Source organism: Ochotona princeps, chromosome 8 (genome assembly GCF_030435755.1).
Source record: "Ochotona princeps isolate mOchPri1 chromosome 8, mOchPri1.hap1, whole genome shotgun sequence".
Lineage (NCBI taxonomy): Eukaryota > Metazoa > Chordata > Mammalia > Lagomorpha > Ochotonidae > Ochotona > Ochotona princeps.
The window spans coordinates 49,659,448-49,676,071 of NC_080839.1; the positions used below are offsets into that span (position 1 = coordinate 49,659,448).

General features: G+C 45.5%; 1 protein-coding gene across 4 annotated transcripts in view; it reads right to left on the reverse strand.

Annotated features, from left to right (window-relative positions):
• Positions 1–16,624, reverse strand: part of SLC3A1 (solute carrier family 3 member 1) — a 49,229-nt gene that overhangs the window by 8,311 nt on the left and 24,294 nt on the right. For all 4 annotated transcript variants that reach the window (XM_058667999.1, XM_058667998.1, XM_058667997.1 and 1 more), the window contains 5 exons: positions 16,418–16,572; positions 11,882–12,007; positions 3,644–3,763; positions 1,690–1,814; positions 714–909 (listed from right to left, as the gene is read on the reverse strand). In XM_058667999.1, the coding sequence (XP_058523982.1) occupies positions 714–909; positions 1,690–1,814; positions 3,644–3,763; positions 11,882–12,007; positions 16,418–16,572 (722 nt within the window). The remainder of the gene's footprint in view (positions 1–713; positions 910–1,689; positions 1,815–3,643; positions 3,764–11,881; positions 12,008–16,417; positions 16,573–16,624) is intronic.

The window sequence follows — 16,624 nt, forward strand, 5'->3', positions numbered from 1 at the left end:
TCAAGTGCACATAATTAGAATTGTGCAGATACTCAAGACTGGAAACGAATCTCTGGCTAAACTTGAAGCTCCATACAAGCCCACAGTAGCCAGGAATACACCCCAGATGTGTGTGACTAGAATCCCTCAGGTTGCACTGGCAGGAAGCTGGAATCAGGAGCCAGGGCCAGGAACTGCACAGCCATCTCTCCAACAGGCTGATGCCCGCACCACAGGCAGTTACTTCCATTACTCTGCACTGAAGAGAAAGGTGGCCATTCTACAGGCATGTTAGACCTTCTCACTCAACAAGGCAGGCACAGCCTGTTTAAAGGCTGCAGCACTGAAGGGAAAGTCTTCTCCACAGCATCTCTGATAGGCCTTTTTCACTGCGTTCTTCCCAACAAAATGGAGATCTGTCACTGTTTTGTGTTCACAAAATGAAGTTATCCCTTCTCCATTCCAAAATCCTTTTTAATCCAACTAAGATCATAAACTCAGGTGTGTGCAAAGAGTGGCTTGATGTCCATTCCCTTCACCACCACCCATGGGCTTGTACATTTCTAAGCATAGCCAAACACTCGTTAAATATTCAGCTGGATAGCCACAGTCTCCTTGATGTCAAGAACCTGGTCAGGCCTGAACACTAACCAATCACCAAGTGAAGTAGAGTTCAAGATCACGTAGATGTTTTAGAGATAACTAGCCAACAAGTGCAGAGCGTAGGGACTCACCATCCAATTAGGCCATTTTCCTTCCGGCATGTTTTCCATCCAGGTTGTGATAACCTCATACACAGTGTTTCCAGAAAGAGTGTCTTGAGTGGTGAAGTAATTGTTGAAAGGAAAATCGGCTTCTTGGACAAATGACAGTCCGTAGTATTTCATGGTCCTGTCAACGCTCTCCTCAAAGGCTTCCGTCCCCAGGAACCTGTAAGAGTTGGCAGCGTTCAGCACCCACAGGACCTGTCAGGACACTGGGAATCCACTCCAGCTCCTTACATCCAGCTTACAGGATGTGGGAGTTACACGCATGCCGTTTACCACACAGGGCTAGGGCTTGCTAAAAAAAACCAGATGGCCAAAGAATGTCTTGCTGTGTCACCTGAACAATAACTCATTCTCATAAAGCCAGAGACTCATGTAATACAAGGTGTGCCTAACAGATAAGAAACACATTTCCTGGGGCAGGAATTTGGGGTTGACATACCACTTCAGATAGCGGCATCCCATATCACAGTGCCTGGTTCAAGTCCCATTCCCCCTGCTTCCAATCCAACTCCTTGCTAATGCACATCCTAAGAAACAGCAGCTGATGGCTTAAGTACTTGAATCCCTGCCATCCACAAGGGAGACAGATTGAATTTCAGGATCCTGGCTTTGGTCTGGCCAACTCGGATTGTTCTGGGCATTTGTGATATGAAGCAACAGATGCAAGGTCTTTCTTCCCTTCTTTCCTTTCAAAATTAAATCACACAATTTACACAAAACCTCTGTGTAACAGTACTATGATTAGCAATTTTATACAAAAGAAGAAACTAAAAATACAGTTAAGCAACATGAGGACATATCAGGCTCTGGCATAAATAAATTGGAATAAACTTAAACTGTAACAATGCAGTTTTGTTAAATCACCCCCTTGAGCCCCTGAGTATGACTGGTCATGCAGATGAGTCTCTGTGCCCGTCAAGACAAGTATGGCAGGGGTCACCTGTATCTGCCGGGCTCCCTGCTGTGCTGGTCCATGGTCTGCCGGAAGCCGCGGACGACGTCGTGCATTCCCTCCTGGGTAGTGGTGAAGTCGTGGTACAGCTCTGAGTAGTGTGTCACTGTGGCCTTTAAACACCAGGACAGCAGTGTTAGCATATCTCCCGTGTCCCCTGCCCCCGCTTTGGCTCTGTGTGCATGGGGACAGTCTCCTGAGGGCTTCAGCTGAGCCACATACATGTCCAGGGGTAGACCTCGGACCCCAGTGTCCCCGGGGCTTGTGGAGAGAGGGAATACAACTGTGAGTACTTCAAATTATGCTGAAATTACTAGCATTGTAAGTCTGTTTCTAAACATACATCTCTAACAATCACATATCTATTTAGCTAAATTTTACTAACAGCAGTACAGTGATTACAAAAGTATTTTAACACAGTCTTCCAAAACACTTGTCTAAATGTTTTAAACAATTCAAGGAGGGGCCTGGCGGCGTGGCCTAGCAGCTAAAGTCCTCGCCTTGAACGCCCCGGGATCCCATATGGGCGCCGGTTCTAATCCCAGCAGCTCCACTTCCCATCCAGCTCCCTGATTGTGGCCTGGGAAAGCAGTCGAGGACGGCCCAATGCTTTGGGACCCTGCACCCAAATGGGAGACTCTGAAGAGGTTCCAGGTTCCCGGCTTCGGATCGGCACAGCACCGGGCCGTTGCGGCTCACTTGGGGAGTGAATCATCGGACGGAAGATCTTCCTCTCTGTCTCTCCTCCTCTCTGTATATCTGACTTTGTAATAAAATAAATAAATCTTTAAAAAAAAAATTCAAGGAAAGCAAAACAAATTATCTAAATTATTCTAAAGCTCATTCGTATCTTGTCATCCATTTAAGTGAGTCTCTTGACCAATCCCTATCCTTTCACCTCATTGTTACACGCTCGGGTTCCAGTCCTCTTCCTGATCCCCATTTTCGTGCCCTTCTGAGATCACAGTGGTCTCCCATAGCCAAGTGAAAGGTAACCAGCACAGAAACCAAGTACAGAGCTCCTGGCTGGGACCTGGACAGGCTGGGCAGTCAGACCCGAGAGGTCGTCTGTTCAGGAGGCACCCTGCACTAAATGAGCTGCTCTTGCTAGACAGACTCAACTGTTTTTGTCAGAACCGCAGGCCTCCTCAAACTGTGTTCTCTAAGTTCTTGGGTGGCACACAGAACCCATCACTCCACTTGTCTGTCATGACTGCAAACATGCCTACCTCAAGGCAACGTGTAGCAGCAAGGTTATTTCACGTTTCTCCAAGAAAAAAATCTCTTCAGAACAGACTAATACATCTCTCTATTTTTCCTTTTTATTGGAAATCATGTGCAAAAACCTTTGGTTCATAACAGGCTCTAGTAATTTTATACACCAGCTTCTTTAGCTGATTGCTTCATTTTAATGAGGTTATGAGTACTAATAAATATACTCCAGAAAAAACCTAGAAGCTTTGCCTTAACTTTGGTTAAAAGGATTACACACCATGTATAATAATTTAAAATTTTATTTACCATTAAAATTGCTAAGATTTACTCATATTGCTGTGGGCCACTGTAATACATCTATGACTAAAAGGTAGCATTCCGCGGCTAAGCATACAACGCCATCATTTCGGGATGCACTTTAGGACTACTGGCTACTTGCCCACTGGCAATAGAGTGACTGGAGAAAGGTGACCAGCCAGCAACACGAGGGAATGTTGAGAAGCCCTGAGGTGCAGGTACAGGAGCTCAGTCAGTTGTGAGACTGCCTTCCCTTGGAACTTTCTTAAACAGCGATTTGCTAAATGAAGACCATGAAACATCTCTTAGGATATCATTCAAAGTACCTCCTTTGGACAGAGCATAATTCATCTTTGTCAATGCTATCTCAGGCTACAAAACACATTTCTGACATTCTCAGAAAAAGCAAGACAATTTTTAAAACTGTTACCGGGATTTGTGATGTGTTTACTTGAGTCTCATCTCTCAGATGCTCTGCTTCTAGAAGAAACTGAACAGCACTGAAACTAAAGCCATCGACACCTTTGGTGAGCCAGAACTGTATTATTTCCTAAAAAGGAAGACGCAAAGTGCTTGGTTACAATACCTACACCTTACTGTCATGTTTAACAGTGTCAAATGGCTTCCAGCATCAAATGGCTCCACACAGAAAGCACAGCACCCACATAGCCTATTTTTATCTATTTAGTTTAGATGAACTCTAAATGTTTAGATGACTGTAATTAGGGACTCCCACCCCTCTCCTGAATTTGTCTCCAAAATTCAGAGTCCACTCAAAATTAAATAATGAAACCACATCGAATGATAAGGCTCAAGAGAAACCTGGAAAGTATCTCATCTTCACACCCAGTTCAGCTGTTAAATAATTCACGCCTTAGCAGGGGGGCAAGTAAGAGGTGAAGTGCTTGGGTGTTAAAGGATTTTCTACTAGAATATGAAAATAGAATCAACTATCAGCCAAGAAATAAGGGGAACAGTGAAGGTATGGTGGTAAAACAGGCAAGAACTGTGTCAAATACAGACAGTATAAGATTAACTGTGTTATTCAAAGAAGCTACTAGCCTGCTATCTTTAATTTCACAATGAAACTGATCCCCAAATAGCCAAGTTCCTAGATTCTCATTCATTCTTCTGTCACCTTTGGTAGAATTTCTCCCACAGTTGTGTGATGGGGAGTTGCTGCCCCACTCTCTTTGATAGTCCTTGCTAGACAAAAGGAAGTCATTTAGCACTTGCTAAGGCGAGAACATGGTCTGAGTCTGCCTAGCTGCATTTTAAAGATTTTTATTTGAAAGGCAGAGTTAGAGAAGGAGAGATCTTCATCCACTGGTTCACTTCGCAAATAGTGACAACAGCCAGACCAGAGGTAAGCTTGTCTGAAGTCAGGATCTTCCTTCCAGAGCTTCCACATAGGTGCAGCAGGCAAGGGCTTGAGTCATTCCTCCAGCTCCGTAAGCTGCCTCCCCAGGCCAAAAGCAGAAAGCTGGATGGGAAGTAGAGCAGCCAGGACATGAACCAGTGTCTTCATGGGATGCCAGTGCCTCGGGCTAAGGCTTACCGTACGATGCCAGCCCCTGCTAGGCATTTTGATACTGAATCCAGAGACTGGGGAGCTGGGGAGATGAAGATTGGTCTGGATAGACAGTGAACCAGAAAATAAGTGGCCCCCAGGGAAGAGCTCAGTTATAGGGAAGTTGGGCTTGGTGCTGTGGTTTAGTAGGTAAGCGTCCATATAGCTGCTGGTTCAAATCCTGGATGTTTCACTTTCAATCTAGCTCTCTGATAATGCACCTGAGAAAGCAGTGAAAAACGGCCCTTATGCTTAGGCCCTTGTACCCACTTGGGAGACCCAGAAGTTGTTCCTGGCTCCTGGCTTCAGACTAGCCCCTATCCTGCTGTTGTGGCTGTTTGAAAAGTAATCAGTGGATGGGAGACTCTCTCTAACTCTGCCTTTCAAATAAAATTGAATATATAGAGGGAAGTAGAAATGAAACATTAGTAAGAATGGACAAGGCAGCTGCTTTGAAGGGATGAGTGGGAGAGAGGAAAAGTAGTGTTAGAATGGGGCTTTCAGTCCTGCTTAGTAGCCTAAGTGTAGAGCTGGCTGCATTGGCATGCAGCCCAGGAAGTCACATCAGGCCTGAGCTTGGCTTAACGCACTGCCCATGGTTACACTGTCTAGAAATAATTCATTTTAGAACAAGGGATCTAAAAAGCCGCATTCTTGAAATTGTGTAAGATGCGACACTGTGTAAGACATCCTAGGGAAAGTCTAGGGCTGTCCACCTCAGGAGGACATGAAAACTTCAGAGGTGCAGAGAAGAGAGCTATGTGTGCCATCTGCTGACTGGCTACGGGAAGAAAGCTGCCCCAATGTTACTCAGAGAGCTGGGTAATGTGCCTCGGGCAAGATGAGGGCCTCAACTGGGATCCATCCCAGCCCTCCCCTGCTCGGCTGCCAGGGCCCCTCAGTCCTTAGGACACTCGGTTTGCTCATCAGGAGGTTCTGCGAGGAGGGAAAGAGGCATTGCTGTGGTCAGAGGCTGTGCCAGGCTCTACAGTACCGCGTCACTCCACGACACCAGCCTGGGACCCAGCTGATTCATTCATCTTCCAGGAACGTAACCCCAGCCCCCACCCCATGGTTGCACTCCTCCTATACATGTCCACGCTCCCACAGACCTCATCTTACATCTGCTTATTTCACTCCGTAACAGTACTAATTTATTCACATGTGAACTATTTAACAGAACTTAGACAATAAGAAGCAATCCACCCTAAGGGGTTTACAAAGGTTAAGCTGCTTGCTTTTCAAGCTGAGGTGCGGGGCGGAGTAGCTCACCTACACAAAGTTAGGAGGAGGCACTAGAGCTCGGACAGGAAGAAAGCACCCCTTTGCAACGTGCTGTTGACACTGTGTCCTCCTGATTTTTTTTTTTGTTGTTGTTCAGTTTGGTTTGGTTTTGGTTTGTCTATTTTCTCTCCCCATTGAGTGATATACCGCCCCCTAGCCCTCATTCCTACAGGACAACAACTGGCTTAAGTTGCAGCTTGGCCCCTTGTTCCACTCAGCCTGCCCCGGGCATTGTCCATGTGCCAACAAATTCCAAACTTGGTCTGTGAGCCAGACCTCTTCCCGAGTTCCACATTCCTTATAGCACCGGCATCTCAGAACTCAAACATGATGCAACAAAGACATCCTCCTGCTTCCTGCAGCTCCCAGTGCAGTACATGGCACTGCCCTTCATCTAGTGCTGCAACACAAAACTCCCTGGGGCCTAACGGCTTCTCTCCACCCCTACACCACATCTTCTGTGCATTGTCATTGTATTTCTAGCCAGATGGCTGCACCACACTCCTTTCTGAACCTTCTGCAAATCCCTTCAAAACTGGACCGATTTTTCAAAATGCATTTAAAAATGTTCTCTTGCCTAAGACCTTTTAAACTCCAGCCTTTATTGGGACCTTCAGTACTGCTGATCTTCTAGTCCCACTGGATCACCCACAAAATTTGCATGTGTATGTGCCTACACACACACACACACACAAAATACCATGTCCCAGACATGCTGGAATACTCCTAGCACCTTTAATATCCCATATTTTTTCTTGCACTCCACTTGTATACAGCCCATGCCCCTTCCACTGCCTCATTCCTATTCATCCATCAGGTAGCACTGCCTTCTTTGCAAACCCTTCTCTAAGTGTTCTCTGTGCCCAGGCTAGGCAGCTACTGACAGAGCACTTGACACACCCTACTGGAGCTGTCTGTCTCTCTGTCCCTCTTGAATAGAAAACCTCTTGACATACACATGTGTTTATCTTACCGATGACCTTACCCTAAGGACAAGGTCAACAGGTTACCTTGTGTTATCAAGAATGAAGGATTCTAATAAAGGGCCTCACACAGTGGAGGCACACTAAATGGTGTCATTTTTTCAAGTGCAGAGTTGATGTAAAAAGCAGGTGCTGAACGACTTCTGTTGTACCTTGAGCTTATCGCTAGTAGTGCCAGTCTTGGTAAGAGCAGAGCCACATGTACATTCATGTCTTTACACCCTCACCCCTGTGACCCACCTACCCCAGGACCTAGCATCCCACATGGCCGATCCAGGATCACTCTGAGACACAGACTTGAGGCTGGACTCCCTTCCTTGCTCTGCTGCTAACTCACAGAACCACTCCAACCCTCATTTATCAAATAAGGGATCTGTCAAGCAAGAGAAAGCCAACATGATTAGGAAAGTACAAACTCCATGTACAAATATGACCCCTTGGTTCCTCTGAGAAGGTACCCTAACTACCTCCGGAAAAGGCATTCAAGGCCAGAGAGGTCCAGGTACAGCCTCCTGATAGCTACTGGGAAAGGAAGGAAAAAGAAGGAGGAGGTGCTGGAGGGCTCCTGCTTGCCAGCTTCCCACCGGACAAAGAGTAGAATCTGCTGGAAATGTACAAGAAGAAGGCTTGGGCTCCCTCCAGCCAAGTTGATGTGTGGGCAGGGGTTATTCCAAATACCTCCTCACCACAAGCTCTGGGCTGCAATTACTAACCCACTTAACTCTGTTGCAGAGATAAATGGTGCTGGGGGAAGGTGTGGGGTCCTCCCCTGTGTGGGGGTCCCTTGCTCTCACGGTAAACCCTCCAAACCCGCCTGACAGTGTCTAACCATGGGACCAGGGGAGCTAATGAGTCATCTCCAGGAGGGCATTCATCCAGGAAGCCTAGGGATGCCGGCAAGAGGACAGCTGCATGAATCCAGAGAGCAAGGAATGTGCTGGCTGACAGCATTTTGCAGAATTTATCACATTTGCTTAAACGCCTCTAGACAATCCATCACTGTTGTCTCAAGGAGTATGGGGAAGCTGGCTATCTGAAAAACCAACAGGTTTACACGCGCATTTGTGAATTATCAACTGAAAACATCGTTGATCAAACTAACCCAGAAAAGGGAAGCACAAAGAAATCCTTTGCCCTGGAGCAGGAGTGGAGGTGTGGTCAAGAGTGCGGATTCAAGTTCCAAAGCCTGAGTCTGATTCCTGTTGCATTGTTCAATGAGGGCCAGTCTCTTGCTCTACACCTCGACTTCCTTCTCCATAAAGCAGTCACACAATCTCATCAGCAACACTTGCTCTAATGGGGTGGCGTCAGGAGGCTGTCCTCCCTCCCAGGGTGCAGAGGCCTTTGGGAGGCTGGGTGTGGCTTCTGCCCTTATCCCCTTCTCACCCCAGATACAGGAAGGGAAAAAAAGAGAATGTGGAGGGCCTGGTGGCGTGGCCTAGCAGCTAAAGTCCTCGCCTTGAACACCCCAGGGATCCCATATGGACACCGGTTCTAATCCCGGCAGCCCTACTTCCCATCCAGCTCCCTGCTTGTGGCCTGGGAAAGCAGTCAAGGACTGCCCAAGGCTTTGGGACCCTGCACCCGTGTGGGAGACCTGGAGGAGGTTCCTGGTTCCTGGCTTCAGATCGGCGCAGCACCTGAATCATCGGATGGAAGATCTTCCTCTCTGTCTCTCCTCCTCTCTGTATATCTGACTTTGTAATACAATAAATAAATCTTAAAAAAAAGAGAGAATGTGAAAATGGTGATCTCACCCACCTTCCTATAGCCCTTGATCCTTATCACCCTAATCAGCTATGTAAAAATCATCAAAAATAAAATCACTAATTTTAAAAGTGTATTATAAAAAAGTATGTGTGGGGCCTGGCGGCGTGGTCTAGCGGCTAAAGTCCTCGCCTTGAAAGCCTCGGGATCCCATATGGGCGCCGGTTCTAATCCCGGCAGCTCCACTTCCCATCCAGCTCCCTGCTTGTGGCCTGGGAAAGCAGTTGAGGACGGCCCAATGCTTTGGGACCCTGCACCCACGTGGGAGACCCGGAAGAGGTTCCAGGTTCCCAGCTTCGGATTGGTGCAGCACTGGCCCGTTGCGGCTCACTTGGGGAGTGAATCATCGGACGGAAGATCTTCCTCTCTGTCTCTCCTCCTCTCTGTATATCTGGCTGTAATAAAAAAAATGAATAAATCTTTAAAAAAAAAAAAAAGTGTGTGTGGATTTCCAGCATACAAACACAATTGAAAAAAAAAAAACAGACTTGCTCTAAACATGATGTGATCTAGATAAGGTACACAGCAGCCCAACAGGAGCATGGGGGGAGAGGAAGGGAAGCCATGGGTACATACAAGAGCCCTTGTGACAGAGAAAAAGAAAGACTATATTCCACCAGAGGAGTTTAAACTAAACCCCTTAATCAGCTGGCCATGCCTCACGCCTCCCATCCAACTTCCCATCCAGCTCCCTGCCTATGGCCTGGAAAAGCAGTCGAGGACGGCCCAAAGCCTTGGGACCCTGCACTTGTGTGGGAGACCTGAAAGATACTCTAGACTCCTGGCTTCAGATTGGCGCAGTTCCAGCCATTGTGGCCACTTGGAGAGTGAATCACTGGAGGGAAGATCTACCTCTCTGTCTCCCTTCTCTCGGAATATCTGACTTTCCAATAAAAAAAAAAATCTTAAAAAAAGAAATGCAAAGGACTCAAAAGTCAAGCAATATTAAAAGACACAGTTGTAGAATTTACACTTTCCAATTCCGAAAGTTACAACAAATCTAGAATAATCCAAGACATACGAATACATGGAGAAGAATAAGAAGCCAAAAACAAACTCATATGTTTATGCTCAACTTATTTCCAACAAGAGTTGAAAGATGATTTAATGGGAGCAGAGGGAATGATCTTTTTATTGAAATATGTTGCTGAGATAATGGACAGGCACATGAGAAAGAATACATATAGATGCACCCTTTGCTCTCAAACTATACATAAATTAACAAAGATCACAGACCATCTAAAATGACCAAGCTAAAACTATGAAAATCACAAATCATTTGCAAAGAATATATTCAAGCTCTATGAAGAACTCTTAGAACCCAACAAGAAAAAGGCAAATGATTCTGTCTATAGATTCTTCTGCAGTAAAGACAAAAAAAAAAAAAAAAAAAGAGCTGTAAGCACAAGAAAACACGTTCCAAAATCAATTCCATCAGGGAAGTGCAGATATCACACACCATAAGGCACCGCTTTCCATCCAACTGGGAGACTCTGATGAAGACAGCAAGCAGTACTGGTGAGCAGAAAGAGAGAAACTGGGTGGACCGCCCGCACACTGCTGGGAGTGCAAGATGGCTGAGCTGCTTGGGCAGTTACCCAGATATACAGACAAAATTATATAAATATACATATAGTATATGTGTCAGTTTATATGAAATGTCCTATACATAGGCAAATCAGCAGATTGGTGGTTGCTAGGGCCAGTGGGGAGAGAACAAAGGGGCCGTGGGGAGGGACTGCTAATCAGTGTGCGGCTTCTCTGGAGGATGATAAAAATGTACTCAAATTAGTGGTAATGGTTGTGCGACTCTGTGGCTGTACTAATTATACACTTGGAATTACACACTTGGAAAGAGTGAATTTTGTGGCATGTGAATGAGATCTTAATAAAAAATCACTCAAAAATGGAACAAAAAAATCAACTAGGAATTCTAGCAACCCTGCTGACTCCGCTGTGGCCGCCTGCATCCTCTCTCCTTGGCTCTGTTCTCTGCTGGTGTCTGCTCCCCGCATGCCCACGTCAGAGCCCTAGCCCAGCTCCCCTGAATTCCCACCCTTCGTGGTCTCTACAAAGGCAAGAACAACAATAGCACCACTACAACCAGTCTTTATTGTGAACTATGCACCAGGTTATGCTGGAGCTGTCCCCACCGCATAGATGTGAGCCCATGAGGGCTGGCAGCAGAGGACTGGGCAGCAGCTCAGCATGGGCCCCTTGCAAGAACACTCATAGCATTACAGCTCAGCTGCCTCCTCCTACTTCCTGGGCCTCAGCTCTATGCTGCTTCTCCTCACTCACTCCAACCATGCTACTGGCGGGACTGCCAAGTACAGCGAAGGATACCCAGTTAAGTTTTAATTTTAGGCAAGCAACAAATGCATTTAAGAGTACAAGGATGTCCCAAAATATTGCAAAATTCAATGATTACCTGCCAAGTTAAGGGTAAGCACCTTTTACTGGCACTCCTGTGCCCTTCTCCTTGGCATTCACCACCACCCACATGTAATCTATTGGTTAGTCGTCTGCTGCCCCGTCAGTACATCTGTGAGTCTTTGAGGGCAGTGCTGCCTTTATTCCCTACTGCCTGGTTAGCACTCAGAATGGGGTCTGGAATCCAGTAAGCAATACGTTTTAATCTTTATTGAAGTGCTGTGTCTGAATTCTCTAGCTAACCTTCCCAAATGACTTCGGAGACAAATACTGCCATCAACTTGGTTCCTAGGTAAGAGATCAGACACACAGAACAGCCAGAGAATTCACCCAAAGATGAAACGCAGGAGCCAAATCCCAAAGCCCAGACTGACTCCCTCCCAGCACCAGCTCCGTGTTACATGCCAAGAGGAAATGCAGAGTGTAGAACAGAAGTTTCTGTCCCTCTTTCCACTAAGATTATTTTGGGTTAGATGAAGGAAGAAGACACCGACACATCTAAGTACACTGCTCTCAAGCCATCTTAACCTTAGAATTTAATTACACTGCTTGATTCTGCCTACATAGTCACCATTCAATACAACCACTTAAGTTTCCACTAATGGAGAGGTCTGTGTGGTGTGACACTCACCTTTATTTCTTCTTGAACGTCTAGGTTGCGTAAGTTTAAATCAGGCTGCTCCTTCAGAAACTGGTGAAAATAGCACTGGTTTCGCACTTCATCAAAATGCCAACTGGAGTTGCCGTAAACACTTAACTAGCAAACAAAACAGCAGAGCAGTTATTTACAATTATTCATTGGGTGGTCGTGCCCACAAGGGAATTACCAGTATCCTCCCAGGCCCCTTGCAGGCAGAGTGTGCCAATCCTGGGAATCTTCCTCCTAGGAAGAACAGTGCCACACAAACACGACTCCGACATTTCAACAACAGAAACTATTCACAGCAATCTTAACAGCAAACCATTGCTCAAACTCAAGACAAGGCCATGTTCTCAGATAGACATTATTAACAGATTTTCTTCAATCCCCTGTCCAGGCTCTCGACTCCTGTTTGCAAAGAAAAGCAAATGGCGGTCAGTTTGGGGGAAACATACACTCCACTGGTCTTAAGGGCTGAAGCCAGATATACTGAATATTTAACATGGTGGGCCCAGCAGCGTGGCCTAGCACCTAAAAGTCCTCGCCTTGAACATGCCGGGATCCCATATGGGCGCCGGTTCTAATCCCAGCAGCTCCACTTCCCATCCAGCTCCCTGCTTGTGGCCTGGGAAAGCAGTTGAGGACGGCCCGATGCACTGGGACCCTGCACCCGCGTGGGAGACCTGGAAGAGGTTCCAGGTTCCTGGCATCGGATCGGCGCGCATCGGCCCGTTGCGGCTCACTTGGGGAGTGAATCATCGGACGGAAGATCTTCCTCTCTGTCTCTCCTCCTTTCTGTATATTTGACTTTGTAATAAAAATAAATAAATCTTAAAAAAAAACAAACATGGCTCCAGAAAAGTAAGATCATTTACTTAAAAACTACTGGCTCTCACAAATAAGACATTCAGCAATTTCATGAGGTGGCTCCCAGCAAAGTATTTTTAAAAATCCTCACTCCTAGGCCTGGTGGAATAGCTCAGTGGCTAAATCCTCACCTTGCAACCACTGAAATTCCATGAGTGCTGGTTCAAGTTCCAACTGCTCCACTTCCCACCCAACTCTGTGCTTGTGGCCTGGAAAAAACATTCGTGGATGGGCCAAAGCCTTGGGACCCTGCTCCCACATGGGAGACGTGGAAGAAGCTCCAGGACCCTGGCTACAGATCAGCTCAGCTCCAGCCATTGCAGCCACTTGGGAAGCAAACCAGTGAATCGAAGTTCTTTCTCTCTGTCTTTTAGATTCTCTGTAAATCTACCTTTCCAATAAAATAAGGGGCTTTGGTCTTCACACAAAAGACAATATCTGGAAAACATTTACAAGCTGGCGTGTTTTGCACAAATCTTACTAGATGAAAGGTCTAGTCACACCAAGACCATATCCCCAGCAACCACTGGGGGAAGTAGAGTAGTATCTGTTGCCTTTCAAGGAAATCCATCCTCGCCGTGTGTCCACCTGGACACAGGCCTGGATAAGATAGTCACAATTTATATAATCAGCCAGCAACCAGCATACAAGAAGACTCCAGAAAATAATTTCGAAGGGACAAACGCTCTAAAGGAAAATTGGGGAAAGAAACCACAAACAGGCATTGCACAGAAATGGAACTTCAAGTAAGTACAAATAGATGCTCAACATCATGAATAATTAGGCAATTACCTCATTAGTGATTACATAAATCACCACCACTGGTAAGAAAGAAATGTAAATTTAAGACTTCATTTAAGAACCATTTTATGTTTATTTGAATGATAAAATATAAAATCGAACAATGCCACAAACCAGCGAGAATACTATTTGTCTCTTATCAGAGGGGAGGTAAAGAGGTACAGCCAATTCAGGTGACTTGAGGGATGGGCATCCAGCATCCTGTACAGTAACTCACTCCTGTTATTTACCTTCAGGTGCCATAATCATGTTCATATTACATTGTTAACAAAAAAAAAACAGTAAAAAAAACAAAACAAAACAAAACATGGGAACTGTCCAAATGCCAATCAAATAAAAAGTGAGAAGTTAAATTGCAGAATATATACACAATAAAACAGCATATAACAATCAAAATGTATGAACCACAGAGACTGGAAACTACATGAATGAAATTTTTAAAAGGTAGTTACAAAAGACAACATGTAGCATAAAGATATTCAGAAAGTTCAAAGCAGGGAAACTAAAAGCAATTTCTTAAAACATGATAAACAGACAAAACAACGCAAAGGTCTTGGAAAAAAAAATTAGGATTCAAGCTGGTGCCTGCCTCTAAGAGGACCCACAGAACGGGCAGAGACGTTTGGTCTGTTTCATACACGCACACTCACAGCACCATTCTGAATCACGTAGAGGACACAGCCACCCCTGGGACTATCCCCCATCCCTCAGCTCGGCCTACACCCATTCTATCGCTTCACAACCACATACTTGCCACCTGACACAATGGATTATTTTGCATTTTTTGAAAAATCACAAAAGTGAGATCATAAAGTATACATTCTTTTTCTGATATCCTCTTTCTATGCGTATTTTAGCGTATGTGTTGCCAAAGAAGCATTGAGATTGTCTCCTGCTGTCATGCATGCCAATAGTGTAGTCCTTTTTCCATCTAAGTAGTATTTCATGCTATGGTTATATCACCACATATTTATTCATCTAGCATGTATTGCATGTATGTTTGTATGAGTTCACTATTATACTAGAAAACACAACCTCATGAGCTGATGAGGGATGGAAAACTACATGCCAAAAGAGGAACTGTTATTGTCCTATGGGCAGAAGATAGTGTAGATTGGGATAGGGCAGACTTGGGAGTTAGACATACTACATTTAATCTTTTCTTTTTAAAGATTTATTTTTGGGCCCGGCGGTATGGCCTAGCGGCTAAAGTCCTCGCCTTGAACGCGCCGGGATGATCCCATATGGGCATCGGTTCTAATCCCAGTAGCTCCACTTCCCATCCAGCTCTGTTTGTGGCCTGGGAAAGCAATGGAGAACGGCCCAATGCTTTGGGACCCTGCACCCCTGTGGAAGACCCGGAAGAGGTTCCTGGTTCCCGGCTTCGGATCAGTGCAGCACCGGCCGTTGCGGCTCACTTAGGGAGTGAATCATCGGACGGAAGATCTTCCTCTCTCTCTCTCCTCCTTTCTGTATATTTGACTTTGTAATAAAATAAATAAATCTTTGAAAAAAAAAAAAAGATTTATTCATTGTTATTGCAAAGCCAGATATACAAAGAGGAGGAGAGACAGAGAAGAAGATATTCCGTCTGATGGTTCACTGCCCAAGTGGCCACAATGGCTGATAATGAGCCCATCCAAACCCAGAAGCCCAGAGACTCTCCAGGGTCTCCCACGTGGATGCAGGGTCCCACGGCTTTGGGCCGTCCTCGACTGCTTTCGCAGGCCACAAGTAGGCAGCTGGATGGGAAGCAGGGCTGCCAGGATTAGAACTGGTGCCCATATGTGATCCCAGCAGCAGATGCAAGTCGAGTACTTTAGCCACTAGGCTATCACGCCAGGCCCTACATTTAATCTTTAACACTTTAATTTGCTACATGTGTGAATTTAGTCCACCAATCTGTGAAACTGGGATTAAAACCTAACTTTAGAGGAACAAAGTGTGAACTAATGAACAAGAAATAGCACCGCCAGGCACACAGGAGTCACTGAGTAAACATTTACTCTTACTTAGCATTATTATTGTAATCGGTGATTAGATTGGAGATCAAAAAATGAAGCAGGTAAAAGCACAACGACTTGCTGCTTCCTGTGTGTGGGCTGCTCGGTGATCCCTCTCATGGAACCTAAACCCCAGGATGCCTGGGGAGAAGCTCATGTCACCAGCCTGGTCGTTTCTAAATGTCTTAAGTCAGTCATCTTGTAGTTGATGCCCAGGCGAGCATGTTGAAGCGTTTATGGAGAAAGCCAAGACGAAAGGAGGGACAGATATGGGAGGAGAGAGCGCAGAGAGAATGGTTGCACAGTGATCTGAGAAGCAGCAAAGCAGAACCAACGGAAGATCTGGCCTGGGAGACAAGTATAGACACAGATGAAATGCACAACGCCTGATCCAATCTAAGTTCAGGCACATGATGCATAGTTCTCAGAAGTGTGACTTACGTAGTAGTTTATCCTAAAAAGTACCAACATTAAAATAGACATTAAGTAAAAGATACTAACATCCTGTCTAACCAACATTCAGCTTAGGTTTGGATGGATTCATGAGAAAGGCAAAGCTCTCAGAATCCTAGCAAATCAGTTACTAAACTCACGGGGTGGGGAACCAAAGAGGGATGGGGCAGGAAGTAAGAGAAGAGGGGGCAGTGAGTGCATGGGTTTTAGTTTGTCCAACGATAAAATCAGAAGCCTCAACGTCACTCAGGAAGCTTTTTCAATGTCCCTAGGAGACATTTTTCCTTTCCCATAAACCAAATCCATCGACAATTTTCCCCAAAGGGGATTTTTATAAATAACGAGTTAAACCACTGCGGACCTCCTTACTTCTTCTTTGTAAATGAGGCAGCTCGGTACTCACCCAGTTGTTGGGTGGAATGGTTTGCCCGTTTTCACGGACACAGTCGTGCCAGATGTAATAATCAGTGTACTTCCCAGTTCGTGTCCGACTCAGCTGGAACCAAGTATGTTGATCGCTGGTGTGATTTGGTATGAAGTCAATGATTAGTTTTAAACCTAAGGTGTGAAAGAACATTCCAAATAATAGGAAAAGATTAGATTTGAGTCA